The following is a 21,703-nucleotide window of genomic DNA, read 5'->3' on the forward strand; positions in this document are numbered from 1 at the left end:
GTTTGGGGGTGCCCGGGGGAGGAGGGGAAGTGTATATATAGGTGGGAGTCTCTATATCGGGGGTCAGGGCCCACTGTAATGTGGAGATTTCAGGGGCCCCCAGCTTGGGCTTGAGGAATGTCTTAAGAGCAGCATACCGAACTTTGGAGCTGACAATGGTATATCCAATGAGTGTGGGTTAGAGGTCATGACAAACTATCCATTTGGGGGATAGCTGATGCTGTGACAGCCGTCTGTGGTCAGTGTACTGTCCTCTTTGAATGCTCCTTTGTCAGATACGTATTTGATGTAGGGGTTAGGGCTATGTGCCCTGAGTGCAGTGGACGTGGGTTTGATTCCTACTGTGGGTATTTGAGGTTACTGTTTTATATCCCCCGCCATAGTGGCTGCAGTGTGTTAGGTAGGTGTGTGTGACACACTGGACACTTTTCTATTGGTCGCTGGAGGATGCTGTCCAAAGGGCTTCTCCCCTCCCCCCCTTCTTTTCCATGTCATCTCATTGAGTTGCAGCCAAACCCCAACCTTTCTAGTAGATACAGGAGTTGTGGGCACACTGTAATGAGAGTAGCTGCATAATCGGACCTTGATCAGGGACAGAGCTGTAATAGGGGTGCTATGTCTGTGGTACTTACATTGTGCCCTGAGAGCTCCGTCATGCCCCGGATTAGGGTAGGGTCTTCTCAGCAGCTGCACCTGTACCGGTGCCGGAGCGACTCAAGGTTCTGATGGATACTGAAGCGTCTGCAAAGCAGAAGTTGATGGAAACAGGGTTCAGGTGAAGAGCCTTCTTGGTGTCACACCCATATTGTGCAATGCTTCTCACATAGCCTGTGACAGATGGCTACAGCCAGATTTTTTTTTTGGGGGGGGGGGGATGGCTACGCATTGCACAGGTGCTGTGTGAGCTGAGGTGACCGTGAGGACAGAGGATGATATGGTGGCCTTTCTTTGGAGCATGTGCACTGTTGCAGGGAGGTGAAGATGGGCAGTGGGGTAAAGCAGATGTGCCTTTGGGTGACTCAGTTCCCATCAGTATATAGGCATATGAGGCAGGATGCTGGGGGGAGAGTCCTGATATGTGCAGCCCCTCATTTTAGCATTGAATGGTTAGTGGAGGGTGCCTCATAATTACTTTTTCATTGGATATTCTGTACATTCCGATTTCAGAACTGTTTTGTTATTCTTTCTTATGAAAAATCAATAACATGCATTGCTTGCAACAACAAAGGGACTTCACTGTATGTGAAGCTGCCTATGTATGATGCTTGCACATGAGTGGTGCTGTGATCCTGGGGAGGCACTGCTTCACACTCACCTTGCCAGGGCGGCTCTGATGGATATCCATTCCATCATGGAGACGTTGTTGAGGGGGGGGGGGGGCAGGTGGTGGTGGTGGTACTTAAAGACAGAGAAGGACCAGGAGCTCTGTCTCTGGCACACAGAAATTTGGCTTCCTGCACAGAGACATGACTATGTACAGTGATGAACGTTCCTCCATGTACAGAGGTATATCCGCACATTTTGCATGTGGAGGGAACGTTCTGCCGTTGCCACGGGGACCAGTACCGCCTTTGACATTTCAAATATCGGAAAACTTTTAGTTCTTTCTTCCATTGTGGACTTGCATTTTTAGATGTTTTCCGATAAACGTTTATTTGAATGTCATATCAAAAATGCCTTTCTGAACAGGTCAAAGTTGGCTAAGATATCCCTATAGGTACTATGGGGGCCGATGATCAAATTCCCTGCGCTGTTCCAAACGGTGCTGAAAAATTAGCGCCAGAACAGCATGGGGAATTAAAACCCCCGATGATCAAGACTAAATAGCATGCAGTGTTGACTGAATTTGAAATTTATGGTAAACTATCCAGATGAAAAATCAATTGGGATAAGTTGGACGCGCTGCCCTTACAACAAGAATTGCAGGATCAATGGGAGGGTTAGTTTTCTCTTAAATGGTAGAGGGCTCTTTAAAGTATCTTGGTGTCCAGATACTGGGAGATCTATTCAACCTTTATAAAATTAATGTGGATCATCTGATTTGGTGATCTAGGGACCACCCGCAAATGTAGAAGGCATATCCACTTTCTCTTGTGGGATATTTTTTTTTAGTTTAAATCATTTTTATTGGTTGTAACAGACAAATAAAATAGTTCTTTGTCAAAAATAAAAGTTATACATAATATTGTCAAACCAACAGGCCGAATCAGCCTATCAAGTTACAGTATAGTATTTGCATTTTCTCCCCTTCCTTCCCCCCCTAGTGACCCTAGTGCTCCCTATGTCTTATCGCATTCTAGTATTACAAATATAACAAAAACAACAATTGACAAACATCTGACTAAATTATTCTTGAATAAACTTCTTTGTTCGGCTTCGATTTATGTGAGTTATTTAACTGTGTTAATCCTGGGGAGTACCCTTCCCTACCCCCCTGCCCTGCCCATCCCTCCCATTACCCTACCCTCCCCCCCCCTTTGCTCCTTTACAAAGTCAACTGTGCTGGTACTTCAGTTCTCACAAAGGTCAGTATCTAAGGCAGTGGTATCTCTCATTGCACACTGCCTGCCCATCTATCAATAGATATTGTACCATCTATACCACCATCAGCAGCCCCTCTATTTGTTGACTGGGCCTATGAAGCCCAGGGGAAGCTTCAAAAATTCAGCAGTAAACTTTGTGCCTTAGCCGGGAGAGTAATCCAAAGCATTTCCCACTGTGCCCTGAACCTGAGACCCGCGGGGCTTTCCAAATCAGTCACCCCACACCTGTCTATTCTCATTTGTCGCACCATCTGTGCACGCCATGTCTGTAAAGGGGGTGTTTCTTTTGCCCTCCAGAATTGCAGAATTGTGGTTATTCCAAAATATATAGCCATCTTGGCAAATGCCCTAAAGCCCTCTGGGGGCTCTACAGTAAATTTAAAGCGGTTAAATAAGATTAGGGGTTCACAGATGAGGGTGCAATTCCATAGTTGGTCTAATCCTGCTATAATCTGCCTCCAGAACCGCCCCACAGAAGGACAACTCCAGAACATATGCCCCAGAGAGGCCGCCCCTTGGCCACATTTGGTGCAGGTTCCTTCGGCAGTAAACCCCGCTCTCTGTGCTCTGTGAGGAGATATGTGTGTTCTCAACAGCCATCTGTATAATCTCTCTCTCTGGGGTATGGAGAGTCGTTGTTTATAAATGGATTTCAAATATGATCTACATTCTTCCTCTGTAAGTGTACAGCCCAGATCCCTTGACCATTCCCATGCAATCTGTCGGAAATCTAGTTCTGCTGTTGTGTCCTTCAGTTGCCGATGATGGAATCTCAATGGTACGGAGAGCTGTGCTCCCAAAGTAAACTCCTCAGAGAGAACCTCCACCACATCCTCCGTGAGGTCTGTCCACTCTAGGGAAGTAACATAGTGGCTCAGCTGACGATATGCAAATTGGTATGTCGGGGGGATCCCATACTGGGTCTGGAGCTCTAGGTATGATAGGATTCGTCCCTGTTCTGTGACTATGTGTGCCAGGTATACCATCCCCTTTCATGCCCACCTGTTAAATATGCTAACCCCTTGGCCTGGCGGGAACGCTGGATTATCACATATTGACAGCCACGGGGATGTACGGGCAGAAAAGTGATAGCGTCTACACACCCACCTCCATGTCTCCCTGAGAGATTTCAAAAGGGGATGCCTTCAGAATGCTGCAACAGGCAGGGACGTCCCAGAGTGGAGCAGGTGACTAAAGTGTATGTCTGGGAACATCGACGTCTCCACTGATGTAATAGAAAATTCAGATGTCCCCTGATACCAATCATTTATGTGTCTCATGGAACTTGCGATTGCCAGGAATTTGATGTTTATGAGTCCCATGCCTCCCCCCTCCCTTGGGGCCGTCATCAGGTGATAAGGAATTCTAGGTTTCTTCCCCTGCCAAAGGAACTTTTGTATTAGGCGCTGTAAGAGCTTTTCATCTTTGCGTTTCAAAAACAATGGTAATTGTTGAAAGACGTATAACCATTTGGGGGCAACCATCATATTAAACAGCGCTATTCTACCCCAGATTGTAAGTGGCAGCTCCCTCCACATAAACAGCTTATTTCTAGTCATCTCCATCAATGGGCCTATGTTCTCTCTGTACATGGAGGCCCCATCTCTAGTTATGTACACTCCTAGATATTTCATTTTTGTTGTCTCCCATCTGAGCAAAGCCTCTCCTTGCCAACATAATTTAATGTCACTATCCATGGGCATCGCACAGGACTTAGAGAGGTTGAGGCCAAACCCTGATAGCTGCCCATACTCCCTAATCAATGCTAGGGCAGTCTTAAAGGACTCCAGCGGGTTAGTTAAAACCAGGAGGATGTCATCGGCGTAGGCCAAAGCTCGGACCTCCTGTTCCCCCAGTCGTACCCCCCCCCCCAATTCCCAGATCTGAGTTTAGGAGACGTAATAATGGTTCTAGTGTAAGATCGAACAAAAGTGGGGATAAGGGGCAGCCTTGACGCGTTCCCCTGCCTATCTGAAACCTTTTCGAGATCCCCCCATTTGCTGTAACATAAGCTTCCAGGCCAGAGTATAGAGCCCCAATTGCTTGTCTCACTTCGGCAGGGATTCCTATCCAGTCTAGCATATAGAACAAGAAAGTCCACTCGACCCTGTCAAAAGCCTTTGTGGCATCGAGGCTCACCAATATCCCAGGGATTTCCTCATGCCGGCACTTTGCCATTGTCAATAAGACTCTTCGAATGTGTAATACCGAGTGCCTTTTGGGGATAAATCCCACTTGTGTAGGCTCAATCACACTCGGTAGACATGCGTTGAGCCGTGTGGCCAGGACCTTCGCTAACAGTTTGATATCGACATTAATCAACGAGATAGGCCTATAGGATTCGGACTCCTCCCCACATTTTCCCGGCTTCAACAGTAGTGATATGCAAGCAGTGTTTTCATGTAGTGGGAATCTCCCTTCTCGTATTACTGCCTGGTGGTATTCAAATAATGGGCATAGCAACTGGGGCTGTAGCAATTTGTAAAATTCTCCTGAGTACCCATCCACCCCGGGAGCTGAGAAAGACTTTAGCCCTTTTATTGCTTCAGACAGCTCCTTAAGTTGAATAGGGGCCTCTAGGCATGCTATCTCTGACTCTCCCAATTTTGGCATTTTTGCCCTACCGAGAAAGTCGCTCATATGGGCCTCCGTGGCAGGCTGATTGGCCCTGTAGAGGCGACTAAAATGATCCTGTAATATTTGAAGGATCCTATCTGGATCATTAGTAAGGCCTCCCGTCTTTTCCTTCAGGGCCGATATAGCTCTATTTTCTTCCCGTTTCCGAATCAGCCGAGCCAGCATACCCCCTGCTCTGTTTCCAAAGCGATGAAACTTATATTTTTGAAAGTTTCTATTCTTTTGCATTTTTTCGTGCAATAAGGAGTTTACAGCGGCCTGTATAGACAGATAGGCCTTTCTGTTAGCCACGGACTGCCGCTCGGTATATTGACGTCTAGCATTCCGCAGCCGCCTGTTCAGCTGCAAAAGGCTAGCTGCATTCTTTTTCCGTTTATTTGCTACATATGCTATCAGATCCCCCTGTAACACCGCCTTTCCAGCGCACGAAAATAGTTGTGGGTTCGTTTTGTGTTCTTTATTAAACAATTCATATTCTTCCCACTTTTTTACTAAGAATTTTTGAAAAGATTTATCCTTTACTAGGTGGCCAGGGAACCTCCACCGTCTGGCCGGCTGAAAGCCACCTGGGGCCTCCAGCTCCAACCAGACGGGGCTATGGTCAGATATCAAAACTTCCTCGATTTTCGTGTCCCGGACACAATGGAACAAGGCTGTTGAAATGAATATGTAGTCTAATCTTCCCCATGTCCCGTGGGCCCTGGACCGATGTGTGTAATCTCTTTGATCAGGATGTAAATTTCGCCATGCATCCACTACAGAGAGGGAGTTGACTAACTCACTTAGCATCTGTGACCCCCTCCAACCCTCCACTCCTCTGCCGCCCTCCCATGAATAATCCATCTTAGGGTCTATTGATATATTCATGTCCCCTGTTATGATCAAATGTTTATCTTCATATGGTAGCAGCCGCCTCAACAACCCTGGGAAGAAGGAGCTGTCAGGAGGGGTAGGAGCATAGACATTCAGCAAATATAATTCCCTCCCTTGTAGCCATAGCTTAACCAAAAGGAATCGCCCTTTGGGATCCTGGAGGACCGTTTCTACCTTACAGGCCAGTCGGCGGTGAATACATACTGCCACTCCTCCTCTCCGCCCGTCTGGGGATGCATATATCACCTGTCCTACCCATCCCTGTTTGAGTTTTTCATGTTCTGCTGCCGACAGCTTTGTTTCCTGTAAACACGCTATATCTACATTGAGGTGCTTTAAATGTGCCAGTATCTTTTTCCTTTTAATGGGAGACGTGATGCCCCCCACATTCCAAGTGACTAATTTACAGTGTGTAGTCGTGTGGGTTTGCTATCTTCCAGTATGTAAACTTGGAGAACTCAGCCCCTGGGTCCCAGCCCTTCCCCAGTAGCTGTATACATAATCCTTTCCCTATCGTTCCCGCCACCATGGGCATGCAATTCCAGTGTGTTTCTTCCTTTTGCTTGGCCTGTGTGTGAGACCCTATCTTTATAGCTCTGGAGCACCCTCCCTCCCTTAGACATTGATTCTTTTCAAATCTCCGTCTTCCCCTCCCTTTACCCATCCTGTTGCCTAGACCCCCCCTCCCTTCCATCCCTAACCATTACTTCTCTCCTTCCAGGTGACATATTACCGCTACAAGGTTCCCCCTCCCCCCCTCCCTTCCCTTCAGCTCTCCCCCCCGACCCAGCAACAGCTCCCCCCCTTTTGGGATCAGGTCGGATCTATGATGACCCTTAAGTATGCAAACTCCCACCACCACTATTCTTGTTAATGAAACATATAACATATTAGTACTTTATCAATATTGCACCAACAAATGCCTTACATAACCTTAGTAGATCACACCATCGTCTCTGTCTTTTATACTTGAAAATGTTGTGTGAGCCTTCAACAAGAGTCCTCTGGTCTTATAGTCAGGTTGGTGCAGCGTCTGGCGCCTGTAGTTCAACGTCTATAAACTGTTGGGCTTCTTGGACTGAGTGGAAGGAACGCCATCTGTTTTCGTGCTGGATCTTCAAAACAGCCGGGTAAAGCAGCAAGAATCTTGTTTTTCTGTTAACCAAGGTTGTGCAAAGCGGGTGAAATCATCGCCTTTGTTCTTGTACTCCTGCTGAGTAATCTTGGAAGATTTTTATCTGGGCTCCATCATATCTCAGAGTGTCTCTTTTTAAACGGAAGCTCCTCATAATTTCTTCTTTATGCAAGTAGTTATGAACTTTAATTATCACCAGTCTGGGTCTTTGTTGCCCCTGTTGCCACCGGCCCAGCCTGTGCGCTCTTTCTATGCACAATTCTCCATAACTATCAGACAGAGCCAGTTCTTTTTTAAGCCACTGCTCCAACACGTGCCCCAGTGATTTCTCTGGGATTGCCTCTGGTAGGCCAACAATTCGCAAGTTGCATCTTCTCGCTCTGTTCTCCATGTCTTCAATCTTATCTTGTTGTGCCTTGAGCTGATCCATCATCCGGGTAACATCTTGAGTGTTCTGTGCCCTGGTATCTTCCAAAACTGAGATTCTGCTTTCCGCTTCCCCCAGTCTCTTCACTGTATCTGCCATGGTAGCTTCCATATTGCTCATTTGGCGTTCTAGCAAGTCAAATCTTGGGTTAAGTGCAGCACTTACTGCCATAGTGATCTGAGCCAATTGCTTTTTAGAGAAATCCCCAAGTTTTTCAAGCTTTCCTTCTGCCATTTGTGCCCCTGCGGGTAGAGGAGTACTTTTCCCCTTATCGTATTTGGTGCCGCTTCGAGTTGTACCAGCAGACTTAGGCCTCAAATATTGCTCCATACAGTCCGTGTAACGCCCTGTGCTGTGCTTTGCGTGCTGATTTAGTGGCGCTGGCACCCTTATCTGAGAATATCGCAGGAACAGAGTGTCCTATAACCAATGTGCACTGCTATTTCACTTCCTATGATGATTTAACTGTTATAAGCAGAGCAACACTCGCCTTAATTCAGTTCTTTGTCCAGACTATATAGTAATGTCGATCTTGGCATAATTCCTCTCCTCTATTAGCAGTTATCTCATCCAGAAAGTTCAAGGGGACTGCTGTGGTAAATTTCTTGGCTGACACGAGTCACCAGTGCGTCGCTCACCCTTCTATTACAGTGGGTTTAGTTCGCTTTTCCCCCCGGTTATGAGAATTGTTATAGACCGGGCTAGCACCCTCGTCGAGGCGGGGGAGGAGCAGTTGGGAGGAACTATCGCTGAGTCGCTCCTGCTTTTATCACCCTTCTTTCGTTCTGATCCCAGCTCCTTATCATACCGCCACTTGCCGCTTACCCATGCTGCTGTCCTTCCTCTGCCCGTTCCGGGATTCTTCCGACCGCCAGCGGCGCACGCGGTTCAATAAACTTCGACTGCCGTTCTATGGGGCGCATCGGCAAGGTCCCGCCGGTATCTTCTTGCTCTCGGGGCCTTTAGGCAGCGCTGGTTGTCGCGGGGGAGCCCCTGAGGCGGGGGGAGATGGAAGTCCCTCGCGCGGTGTTGCGGAGCCCTCTAATCGGCGGCCATCTTCCCGCTCGGCTCCACCGGAAGTCGGATATTTTTTTTTAATATATATAACATGATTTTGGTGCCCAAGTAGATCTGTTTTTCAGGTACAACCCTTGGCCCTTACAACGCATGACCTTACTTAGGTGAATAGAGCACTGACTAAATTCTTATGGCTGGATAAACGAGCCCAATTACCTCTCTGCCTGCTTTATAAATATATAGAGAAAGAAGGCCTTGGCCGCCTTAGTCTTCAGAGATTCAGTGTGGCTTATGGCATTTGTCATCTTAGTGAATAGTTCTGTGAGACAGATCCTTATACAATCATCCCTTTGAAACTACCCTATGTGCACCGCTGCATCATAGCTATTTCTTGCATGCTGCTTTTGAGTAGGCTGGATTGGTTTTCGAAAAATCATGTGCTACTACAATCTGTACGGATTATGTGGTGGCGCCTTTGTAGATTTGTTTCCAGTATTCATATAAAACTACCCAATTATTGTCTTTATGTGTATCAATAGAAATCAAATTAGCTTTCGAAGGTTGCCCTTCTTCGTCAGATCGGAAATAAGCAATTCCGATCTGACGAAGAAGGGCAACCTTCGAAAGCTAATCAAGAAATGTATTAAGTTATGTCCAATAAAAAAGGTATCATCTTATTTTCTTTTCCATGTTTTATTTTGTTTGATTTCTATTGATAACCTTAAGAGTGGACTAACACGGCTACCACACTCCTCTACTTATCTTTATGTGTAAATCCTGCATTTATGTCTGGTTTGACATCTCAGACTTTTCAGACCTGGAAACAAGCTTGGATATAGTATATCTTCCTCAGATGTTTGAGGATGGTAAATTGAAATATTTTCAAGACCACAGACAGAATTTCAGATTGATAGTAACGAGTGGTATGCTTATGCAGAAATGAAACATTTCATCCTTAGCTTACCAGCCTCTGCACTGTCAATGGATAGTTATGAACGTTTGAATAGCACTCTGTGGGATCCTTTTACTAAGGTGCACTAGCGTTTTTACCACATGCTAAAAATAAGCGTGTGCTAAATGCTAGAGATGCCCATATATATATATTTCTTTGGGTACCTCTAGTGTTTAGCACGCGCTAATCATTAGCACGCACTAAAAACATGTTTTCAAGCCTAGTTGCAAATTAAAATGGCTAGTCATCATAAATTTTTTTTTTTTTTAAGTGAGGAGGAACTGTACAATTTTGATGCCTTGGTAACTCACTGGGTTATAGATTTAGGTCATGAGATTTCCGAGGAGGATTGCCTGAAGAAGTGTATAACCACTGTCGATCAAGCTATGACTAATGTAACTTTGTGGGATATTTTATTTATTTATTTTATTTATTTAGTTGCATTTGTATCCCACATTTTCCCACCTATTTGCGGGCTCAGTGTGGCTTACAATACATTGTAAATGATGGGAATACAGTTTCTTAATTACATTACAATTCGATTATGGGTTACATTGTGAGCAAATTAAGGATGACAAGATCAGATCAGTCGCCTTAGGGGCGTGGAAACTAAAGGATGTGGTGTGGGGGAGTTGCTACGCTGATCGAATAATAACAAGTGAGCGATGGGGTAGACAGTTTTTATCTGTGGGTAGATATTGAATGGGAGAGTACGGGGACGTGGAGTACGTGGGGTAATATCTTGAGGCATTGTTATGATGTGTATGGGATTTGTATGTTTTGCTCCTTGCGGTATGTTTTGTCAAAGAGATGGGTCTTCAATCGTTTGCGGAAGTCTGTCAACTCGTAGACCGCTCTCAGGCCGCGTGGTAGTGCGTTCCAGAGTTGCGTGCTCTTGTAGGAGAAGGTTGAAGCATGTAGTCATTTATACTTTATGCCTTTGCACTTAGGGAAGTGGAGGTTGAGGAAAGTTCTGGATGATTTTTTGGTGTTTCTGGGTGGCAGGTCTACCAAGTCGGACATGTATGCTGGGGCTTCACCGTGAATGATTTTATGCACTAATGTGCATATTTTAAAGGTGACACGTTCCTTAAGTGGGAGCCAGTGTAGTTTCTTGCGTAGTGGTGCTGCACTTTCGTATTTTGGTTTTCCGAAGATGAGTCTGGCCGCTGTATTCTGAGCTGTCTGAAGTTTTCTCATTATTTGTTCTTTGCAGCCTGCGTATAATGAGTTGCAGTAATCCAGATGGCTTAATACGAGTGATTGTACCAAGGTGCGGAAGACAAATCTTGGAAAGAATGGTTTTATTCTTTTCAGCTTCCACATGGAGAAGAACATCTTTTTTACTGTGTTGTTCGCGTGAGTTTCAAGTGTAAGGTGGCGGTCGATTGTTACTCCGAGGATTTTTAAATTTTCTGAAATTGGCAAGTTTAGTTTAGGTGTGTTGATAGTAGTAAATTTTGTTGTATTGTATTGGGAGGTTAGTATGAGGCATTGAGTTTTTTCTGCGTTCAATTTCAGTCGGAATGCATCTGCCCAGGTGTTCATAATGTGTAGACTTTGGTTGATTTCATTAGAGATTTCGCTGATGTTTTGTTTAAAAGGGATAGATATCGTTACATCATCGGCATATATGTAAGGGTTAAGGTTGTGGTTTGATAGAAGTTTTGCTAGTGGGGTCATCAGTAGGTTGAAAATTGTTGGTGAGAGGGGAGATCCCTGCGGTACTCCGCACTCAGGTGTCCATGCAGCAGATGTGGTTGAATTTGATGTGACTTGGTATGAGCGTGAAGTTAAGAATCCCTTGAACCAATTTAGGACATTGCCTCCGATGCCGAAATATTCAAGAATGTGTAATAGGATTCCGTGGTCAACCATGTCGAAGGCACTTGACATGTCAAATTGTAGGAGGAGTATATTGGAGCCAGTTGCTATCCGTTGCTTAAATTTGGTCAGTAGGGTAGTTAGTACTGTCTCTGTGCTGTGATTCGAGCGGAATCCTGATTGGGCATCATGCAGTATTGAGAACTTGTCGAGATAACTTGTGAGTTGCTTGGTTACCACTCCTTCTGTTATTTTAGTTATTAGTGGTATGGATGCAACTGGTCTGTAGTTAGTTAATTCACTAGCGTTTTTCTTTGTGTCTTTGGGTATTGGGGTGAGTAAGATTTTTCCTTTTTCCTTTGGGAAAAGACCGTTTTGTAGCATGAAATTCAGGTGGTTCGTTAAGTCTAATATGAATTGATGAGGAGCTGATTTCATGAGGTTACTTGGGCAGATGTCTAGTTTGCATTGGGATTTGGCGAATCTTTTAATCGTTCTAACGGTAAGGTCTTCTGACAGTACTTCGAATTCAGTCCAGATCCTGTCTGCTGGGTATATTCCGTCTTCAGGGTCTAGACAGTTCAGGAGTGTTGAGTATTCGGTGGGGCTGGTGGGTATTCTAAGTCGTAGTTGTGTGATTTTCTCTTTGAAGTATTTCGCGAGGTCATCGACCCCTGGTATTGCTTTGTTATTGTTTGTGACAGGTGAAGTGTCTAGCAGCTTATTTACAAGGTGGAAGAGTTTGTGTGTGTCTTTGTAGTTTGGTCCAATCATAGTTTTGTAGTGTAGTCTTTTAGTCTGTTTTATGGTGTATTTGTATTTCCTCCTAAGTGATTTCCATGCATTCAGTGTGTGTTCATCTTTCTTTTTGTTCCATGCGCGTTCTAGTTTTCTGACTTGCGTTTTCAGTTCTTTCAGCTCTTCGGTGAACCATGGATTTGATTTTTTCCTGTGCGATGTTCTGGTTTGGATTGGGGCAATTGTGTCTAATGTTGTTTTACATATGTTATCCCATTCTAGGAGGAATTGTACGGTGTCGGTGTTTAGTGGTCATTCATTTTGGTAGACCTGTTGCCAGAATGATGTAGGGTCTATCTTTCCTCTCGTAGTGTATGTTGTTCGTTCGTTTTTGTTGACTGCGTTTCTGTGTGTTTTTTGCCAGAGGAGGGAGATATGTGCTTTATAGTGGTCTGTCCATGGTGTGGGTATCCATCTTGTGTCTGTGAGTCGGATAGTTGAATTTTGGTCGAATTTGTGTGTGATGATGTCCAGTGTGTGTCCTTTTTCGTGTGTTGGTTGGGTGTTTGGAGCGTGTAAGTCCCAGAGTTTCAGGAATTCTTTACATTCTAGTGTGTTTTTTGAAGTGTCGTCTTCAAGATGTAGGTTGATGTCTCCTATAATGAAGATATATATTATAAGTTCATATTTAGGGCATAGAGTGTATACAGCAAAGCTTAAAGGAGGTGGATGAATGTGGGGGTGGGAATGTGAGTTTAGCCCACATGTTCTGACATCGCCCAGATATCCAGGCCATTTAGGGAGAGGTGTGCCAGCAACTAACTACTCTGTGCAACTCGTATTGCTTTTTAATGCCGAGTATTCTTTTTGATGGAACATTTGAGAGGCACTCAGTGAGCGCAGGGAATTTTTCATTTATATATTTTATTTTATTTTTTTTTGGGGGGGGGGGGGGGTTGGAGTCACTGCTCCAAGAGGAAAGGTTTACGGGGATACTTAGTTTCAATAAGGAGTTGGGGAGGGCTTAGTTTTTGACCAGTTGTAGGTGTTATTTTGAAGGGGGTGGGGGGAATCAAATCATTAAAAAAGCTATATGGGTCTGACTGACGTATTGTACTGCCCTTTACATACATTTTGTAGTGATGTCCCTTGTTGAACCTTTTGGACTGTTTTATATGCTGAAATTACTAGTTGAGTTCCATTGTACTTTTATGTTGTTATACCCAATAAAGTGATTAAAAAAAAATTTTTTTAATCCCTTGTGTGAGCAATTCTTTGCTTCTCTAAGAATTTTATGTGTCGGTATAATTATCCAGTGTTTCTTTGAAATTCTTGTTCATCTCAGGTATTATCTAGTAACAAAAGTCACAGTCCTCAAATATGTCTTCACTGATCTTATTAGATGATATTAAATAATCCCTACGGGAGTATCTTGCCCAGGAATGTGCATTCTTAACCCCCTTAGAAAGGGTGGAATGATGCATGGGAGGACTTTCCAGGGGAGTCGGTGGGAAGCCTAAGTAGTAGCAAACTTCAAGAAAGCCTAGCATAAGCACAGGGGATCCCTATTGGCAACAGAAAGTTGAAGATAAACTGGGATTTATAGGATTGTTCTAGGAAATAAATTTGACAGCCTTAGATGTTCCTTTTGTGTCCAATGTTTTGTGTTACTGTGGTAGCAGAACACGCTTTTGAGTAGGCAGGAGTATCGCTGTTTGCCTATTTCTCCATCATTTTTTCTTTCTCTCCCCTTCTTTCTCCTGAACTGTAGCCGGAGTGCCCAGGAAGCCCTGAATCCTGAGGATGAAGTAGATGAGTTTCTGGGACGAGCAATAGATGCTCGAAGCATTGACCAGCTGCGAAAGGACCATGTGAAAAAGTTTTTGCTCACTTTTCAGACCCCAGATTTAGAGAAGAAGGTGAGGATGGCAGCAATTATGCCTTGCAAACTCCTGCTTTTATTTTTGGTCAGTTCTGTCCATCCATTTTTGCTCTTTCTCACCACTTATATTTTAATCTGGCTCTGCAAGGCACTCCCCTCTCAGTACCCTAGGGTTTCAATTAATCTCAATTTCTTTAAGACAGTAGAAACTTTCAAAAATCTTCCTTTCTTGTTATGGGTCCTGTTTTCTAAGCTATCACTGTGTAACTGCAAGGTTCAAACCCTACTGTTTCTGTGTTGGAGTTTAATGCTGCAGTTTAGCACATGATAACAGTTAACCTAGAGATAGCTATCTGGCGCGTTAGCAGTTACTGTGTGGTAACACAGCGTAGCTAACTGCATTTCACATTATCTGACATGCATTTAATACAGAATAATGAACTGTGCATTAACTTAACAACAGCAAATTCAAAATGCTGGGAACGCCCACAACAGTTACTGCAAATGTTTGCACTTAATGTGCCTTTATCTTTGAAGTTAACGTGTGTTAGGTACAAATCCTTAGTACACTTTAGTAAGCATCATGTCTCAAAACATTAGAATACATGTAAATTTGGATCAGGGCCAGCTCAAGGGATCCCTAAGTTATTTATTTGAGGTGCTATAAATGATAGCTGAACCTAAGCAAAAGAAACAAACCTCTGCGGTATTTTTAAAACCATAGAAAGATCACATATTTTAAAAAACATATAACTTAATTCTTAAGTGTAAAGCCTAATCCATCCATTAGTTTGAAAATCACACCCAGGAATTTACATTTTGCCTTTGCCAAAAAGGCAAATTACAAATAATAAACAGCCTCTCTCAGATCTTAGATTCCCACTCTTGATTGACATAATCAGGGAGCTGAACTGTCTGAATCATTGTAAAATCAGTACAAATGAAAAAAGTGAAGAATAAACATTTTTTATAAATAAAACTTGGTCTTCCTGAGCAGTGTATACTCTTATACTATTATGTAATTATACATTATACAGTCTCTTAAAACACACTTGTATGGCGTGTCAGCAGCAATAAAACATTGACACCACAGAACATCAGTCAAATGGCAAAAAAAGAGGTTCAAAGTGCACACACAGGAATGGAAAAAAATAGCACCAAGGGCTGAAGTCGAGTTAAGAAAATTGGTGCACATTAGAGAAGCTAGGAAATCCAAGATGCTGTGTGATTAGTTTTGAGTGCTATGCCTATGTATGCCTATGTCCGTATGTGTGTGCCAATTTTCCTAATGGTATAAAGAGTGTTTTTAGCTGCAACTTGGAATTTGTTATTACTTTTCTTAACTTTCCATTTCTTTTGCCGGATTCTCATTTAAGGTTATTGGATTCAGTGAGCTACTACTATATGAGGCATTGTTCAAGAGCCCGATTACAATTGACTTGGGGCCTGATGCACAAAGCTTACTGTGCTGGGAACATTTGCTTTACACTGATTGTAGCATTATTAAGCGAGTAATGCACAGAGGGTTTTCCATGGCACTCCCCCTCCTCACGACACCCCCCACGCCTCTTGACCCCCCCTTCCCGAAACTATTCCCTGGTGGTCCAGTGCTCCTCTGTTAACTCCCAACCTCCCCAAAACAATTTCCTGGTGGTCCAGTGACCCCCACATCTCCCCCCACCCCAAAACAATGCCCTGGTGGACCCTGCACCCCAGCAGAGATAGTGACCCCCCCCCCCCCTCCCCTGCCCTGCTGTGCCCATTCCTTAAAAAGTTGGAGGCAGGAGGGCAGGAGCAACACCACCTCCCTCCTGCCTTGGCCCCGCCGCTTCCAAAATGACGGCATCCAGCCCCTGCCTGGTACATTCTGGGATCCACAGGGTGGGGCTAAGCACCATGGTGGAAGTGGTGGGGTGTGAGGCGGGAGGAGGTGTTGCTCCTGGCCTCCTGCCTCAAGTTAAGGTATGGGCAAGGGAGGGGAGGAAGAATCACTAGATCACCAGGATAGATGATTGCTGGGGTGTGGGGAGGGGGGTCTGAGTCCACTGGACCACCAGGATGATTTTGCTAGGGGGGATGGGTGTGGGGTCCACTGAACCACCAGGGAATTGTTTCGGGGGGGGGGGGGTCGGGAGGCATGGGGGGTGTGGGGTCCACTGGACCACCAGAGAATTGTTTTGGGGGGTGGGGATCTGGAGGCATTCCACTGGACCACCAGCGATCTTTATGCAAGCTGTCAAATGCATTTGACAGCTGAGTTGCGAACAGCGACCGATGCACAAAGGGGGATCTGTGCACCTCATTTGCATACGATCCCCTTTGTTCATTGGTCGCTCTTTGCGACTTGGTAAATTTTACCGAGACAGCCATATTTTATGGCTTCCTTTTTGCACTGGGCCCTTGGTAAGATTGAGCCACCGTTACATACACATGTTTTTTCACTGTATTTTCACTCAATCAGTTCTCACATACACATATTATTTCTGTTAGCACATTCACATACACCACATAGCAGACATATTGGAGGTGATTTTTTCATTAAATGTTTGACCCATGATTTGTGTTTATTGAAATATTCTTTTCATCATATGTTACTTTTACATGTTTCATTTTTATTTGAGACTTCTTTGAGTATGCTCATTTAATTCTGTTCATATTTTGGTTTACTTACCACTATGTATATGTATTTGCTATGCATTATATATAATATGACCGTTCAATTGTTTGTTAGTGTTTCTGTGTTTAGTTTTTCTTATTTAGACCCCTGATACAGGCGTAGTGATGCCAAAACACGGCCCATGTCGGGTCTATCAATGAAGGACTCTTGACTGTCCCTTACTTGATAGCCCTTGGTACTGTTTTTTTCCCGCCACTATAGAACACCAACCATACAGTCTTCATCTGTTAACTGTATCAATCGGAATGGTTTATAAAAGTTGTTCATCCCAAATATATTGTTCAAGAAAAAAATATGTAAACAAAATTTATAAAATAACAAAATATATTTTACACAACATACAAATGAATTCTTTAAAAACAAATAAAAATAAATACAGTACAGACCATTAGTTTCAAAATACCAAGATACTATGGGCCTGATATTCAGCGCTATTTAACCGGTTAAATAACGCTTAGCCAGCTAACGGGTAATATTCAGTGCGAGATAGCCGGTTATCTCTGCTGAATAATAGCGCTTAGCAGCTAGTCGTGCGACTATTCAGCGCTAAGAGGCTAAGTTTAGTGGTTAAGATAGTCCTGCTATTTATGCGGCCTATCTTTAACTGCAAAGCTCTTAACCAGTTAGCGTTGAATATCAGTTTAACCGGTTAAGTTGCCACAGACAAAACTGAAACTGGATATTCAATGCCAGTTGCCAGATATGGCCCCACATTGAATATCTGGGATCAGTGCCGTCAGCGGGCGTTAACCACACTACCTGCCACTGGCTGAATATTAGGGGGTATCTACAGTATTGAGAGAGCACCTCAGTCTAAAGATTACCTTTCTAAAAACACCCCGACATCAATAAACCAATGGTTTATTTAGGAAAATCATGACTGTTTTAGAGAATTAATACCTATGATAGTACATTCTCAGAGAAGAACTTTAAAAGACAGCTATGGGTAATACAAATTGTTCGCTTGTCAATATGTCCAAAACAAGGTTTCATTCTTCAGACCTTAAAAGAGCTCTGGTGCTTTATGGAAGAAGAAAAAAAAAAGTCTTAGGAAATCCAAGTAACTCTTTTGTAGTTTTTGATGCTTGGAAGACAGCTTCCGTCACATTTTAGCTCTGGATGGATTTGTCATTGCATTACTGAAGCCTATAAGAGGGGGGCATAGGACTCCTCCAAGTTCCTTAGAGCACTGTCTGATTCCTGTTCAGGGAAAGCATTTACCTCTGTAGAGAAAATCTATATAGAATCTGTCTAGCATGGGGGCTGTGCTCATACTTTCATAAAATATTACAGGGGCAGTAATAGGCATCAGATGTGTTGTTCAGGCTGCTGCTGTCACACAGCAGTACCTCATAGGGTGAGGATTAATTGTGGGAGGAGTTAATAGAGTGGAAATTGATGGTATTACAGCTTTGCATTACTTCAAAACCTAAGTTTTCACTGAATCCATGAAGTGTCACCTATTATCATTGTATTTCCTTAAACAGTATGCCACTGTCTTATGATGCTCTGGAGTTTCTTATGCACTGTGTATCTGTCCCACTCTTTAAACTGCGTATCTGTGTGTCTTTGTCCTATAGCTGACATGTCTTTTTGTCTTTCATTAAAAAAAATCTGCCTCTGTGTGTGTTTTCTCTAATAAGCATCTCTCTTTTTTGCATGCAGTATTCCAAGAAAATAGATGACCGATTTGGGGGTTATGTGGCCTGCACTTTGCTGGTGTTTTGCTTCATTTGCTTCATCCAGATTGTGATTTTCCCACAGTGAGTATGGCCTTTGACTCATGACCCTCCTCCTTCCCTCTGAGAGTCTGTTAAGGTGCTACAGTGAGTACTGTGATGGCATAGCAGTTTTCTGCCGTCCCTCCTCTTGTAGAGAGACTGTAGTCATCTGTCTAAGCTTTGCTATAGAGGTGACGCTTGAAATGTGTGTGTGTACGTGTTCACATTTGTGTGATGCATTGGTTAGTTTGCATGTGCGTGTGAATTCTGTCTGCACATAGGCAAAGTGCAGGCCTATGAGACCTGGACACCAATTCCTCCTTAACTGTAGGTCTGTTCCCACAGCTCTGCTCTGATGCTTGGAGTCTACTGTAGCATCTTCATCATTCTGGCCAGCATCCTATTTGTGTGTGCCGTATATTCCTGTTTAAAGGTGAGTACTTTCTTCCCCAATGAATTTGCATGAGAAAGATTTGTACACTCACTACATCCATTGTATGCATATTCATTAGGGGTATCCTGAAAGCCTGGTTTGCTTGTAGCCCTTGAGGACTGAACTTGGACAAGCCTGCCATAGCACTACACCTAATGCTATTCTGAGCTAGCAGGACCCTCCAAGTGTCCACAAGGTTAAGCAGTGCTCAAACTCTGTCTCCTGTCTCACCTGCACATGTGCCCCTGCAAGCAGTGGTTTCTAGGGATGAAGTAATTTTTACAAAACTCTGGGTTCACACAGTTTCCAAAAATGTACCTACAAAGCTTACCAAATGCTGAAATCACCAGTCAGTCACAGACGTAAGGTTAATGGCCCAACAAAGTGAGCAGTATCTTAGAAAAAAAAATATATAGTAACATAGTAAATGACGGCAGATAAAGACCTGTACGGTCCATCCAGTCTGCCCAACAAGATAAACACATTGAGAACTGGGCAAGTTTTTAAACTAGTAAACAGAGAATAAGAAGAAAAAAATTGGTAATTTTCTTTCCTTGAGTCCAACCAGACCGGTCCAGAGTGCATGGGTTATGTCTGTCTGTTAGTAGATGGAGACAGAGACTTAAGAGATCTGAGCTCTGTCCTACAAGAAGCACTTTGGAGGCATCACCAATATTCCTGTAATAATGTAAATGCTGACCAACCAAACCGCTCTATAAACTTAAGATATTAGAGGAAGGAATCTAGACTTCTTCTCCAGAAACCTGTCCACTCAAGGAGCCTTTCAGAGCTCCTGGTGCCTCCGCAGAGTCCAAATTGAGAGTAGATGAAAAAAGACAAACAGTATAGAGTTGAAACCACAGGGTGAGTATCTGGATGAGTCCGGTTGAAATCGAGAAAAGAAAACTGTCAGGTAAGACCAAATTTTTCCTTTCTTTTCATCTCACTAGACCAGTCAGGAATGCATGGGATGTTGCAAAGCAATCCTTGTGCTAGGTGGGACGATGACTCCCGTGCCAATAGGATTGCAACATCATCTCTGGCCTAATCATCCAGTTTGTAAAACTTAGTAAACAAGTGGCAGCCTTACACACCTTTACTGAAGAAATTGCCCAGGCTGCTGCTGATCATGCTGCTACCATACCCCAGGTCACATGAGCTCACAATGGAGCTCCAGACCTTTAAGCAGATAAGCAGAAATGATCACCTCCTTCAGCCAGTGCAGACAAATAGTTGGTCTAATCTACAAAACTCGTTGGTTACCTTCAGGTACCGCAGTAATACTCTATAGACATCTAAATATTAAAATCGTACTCCCAAGGGAAGCAACTCACCTGGTTAATATGGAAGGCTGATATTGTTTTGGAAACTCCTGCTTCCGTAAAATGCAAAAAGGAATATCAGCAAGAAAAGTCCCGCAACTCCAAAATCTTTCTGTCTGAGGAACAGCAAGTAGAAATGCCATCTTCAAGGTAAGATCTTTCAAGGAAGTTTTCTTTAGAGGCTCAAAAGGTATAGCCATCAACCTTAAAACCAACATTTAAGATTTCATGCTGGAACCACAAGACGTAGCTTTAAAACTTCGGTATTAAGCGGTATATCAAGTTAGTCAATCCAATCCAATATGTGTGCCACGCCCTTAAGAAAATAATATCTGGATGTGAGCTTACTGGAGCACCTTCAAGCAAGTACAGTAATATGCTAGCACCACCACCTGAACCTTGAGGAAAGCTAAAGCTAAACCACTTTGGAGTCCATTCTGCAAGAAGAACAATATTTGAGCCACTGATGCCCAAAATGGCAAAAGTTCTCCCTCAGCACGCCTTGCCTCAAAAACTCTCCAGACCCTTGCATAAGCTAACAAAGTACAATGCTTCCTGGCCTGAAAGTCCATGGTACTATGTCTACATAACCTTTGCATCTTAGATCTACCTTCTCAAGACAAAAGTGAGATGGGTCATCCATGATTACAAGCCCTTTCCATAGAAGGCCTCTCCCTTGCAGACGTTTCAGACTCTCCTCGCCTTACAAAACTACCTCACCAACCCACCCAGTTATTAAAGTCCACCTTCTATACTAGCCTACCTAACACCTTCCTTCTCTCTTCCATTACTTAATCTTAGTACATTACTAATTGTATCTGATATCCTGGAATGACTATCAAGCTCATTTTCAAAGCACTTAGCCTCCCAAAGTTCCATAGAAACCTATGAAACTTAGCCTCCCAAAGTGCTTTGAAAATATGCCTCTATGTCTTACCAAAACTCTGTAAGCCACATTGAGCCTGCAAATAGGTGGGAAAATGTGGGATACAAATGCAATAAATAAATAACTGGATCAAGTCTGCGTGCCACAGATGCCTGATCCAATCTGGCATGACTAGAATTCACCAATCCACGATGAGACACTGCCTTTTTCAAACACTCGAACCAATAGAAGTGAAGAAGGGAGGAAAAATATGCCACATTTCTGCTGAAGGCCAGCTTTGCAGCAAGGCATCCACTCCAGCTGCTCCATTTTTCCTCAATCTGAAATATAGAGGTCCTTTGGTATTCTGGCTAAACACCATCACATCCATCACTGGGACTCCCCAGCACTCTGTAATCATGGCAAAGGCCCTCTTCAACTCCAGAGCACATCTGTTCAAAAAGTTCACCTGAACATTTTTGATCCCTGCTGTGTTGTGCTACTGGTAATGCTTGCAGGTGAGTCTCTGGTGTGGAGGAGTAGCCTAGTGGTTAGTACAGCGGACTTTAATCCTGGAGAACTGGGTTCAATTCCCACTGTAGCTCCTTGTGACTCTGGGCAAGTCACTTATACCTCCGTTGCCCCAGGTACAAAATA

General features: G+C 43.7%; 1 protein-coding gene across 1 annotated transcript in view; it reads left to right on the top strand.

Annotated features, from left to right (window-relative positions):
- The window catches only part of ADCY6 (adenylate cyclase 6), a 209,560-nt gene that overhangs the window by 156,866 nt on the left and 30,991 nt on the right, over positions 1-21,703 (top strand). Inside the window, exons 12-14 of the mRNA XM_030196836.1 lie at positions 13,918-14,065; positions 18,371-18,468; positions 18,772-18,859. Coding sequence (XP_030052696.1) covers positions 13,918-14,065; positions 18,371-18,468; positions 18,772-18,859 — 334 coding nt within the window. The remainder of the gene's footprint in view (positions 1-13,917; positions 14,066-18,370; positions 18,469-18,771; positions 18,860-21,703) is intronic.

The sequence above is a fragment of the Microcaecilia unicolor genome, chromosome 3 (assembly GCF_901765095.1).
Source record: "Microcaecilia unicolor chromosome 3, aMicUni1.1, whole genome shotgun sequence".
NCBI lineage: Eukaryota > Metazoa > Chordata > Amphibia > Gymnophiona > Siphonopidae > Microcaecilia > Microcaecilia unicolor.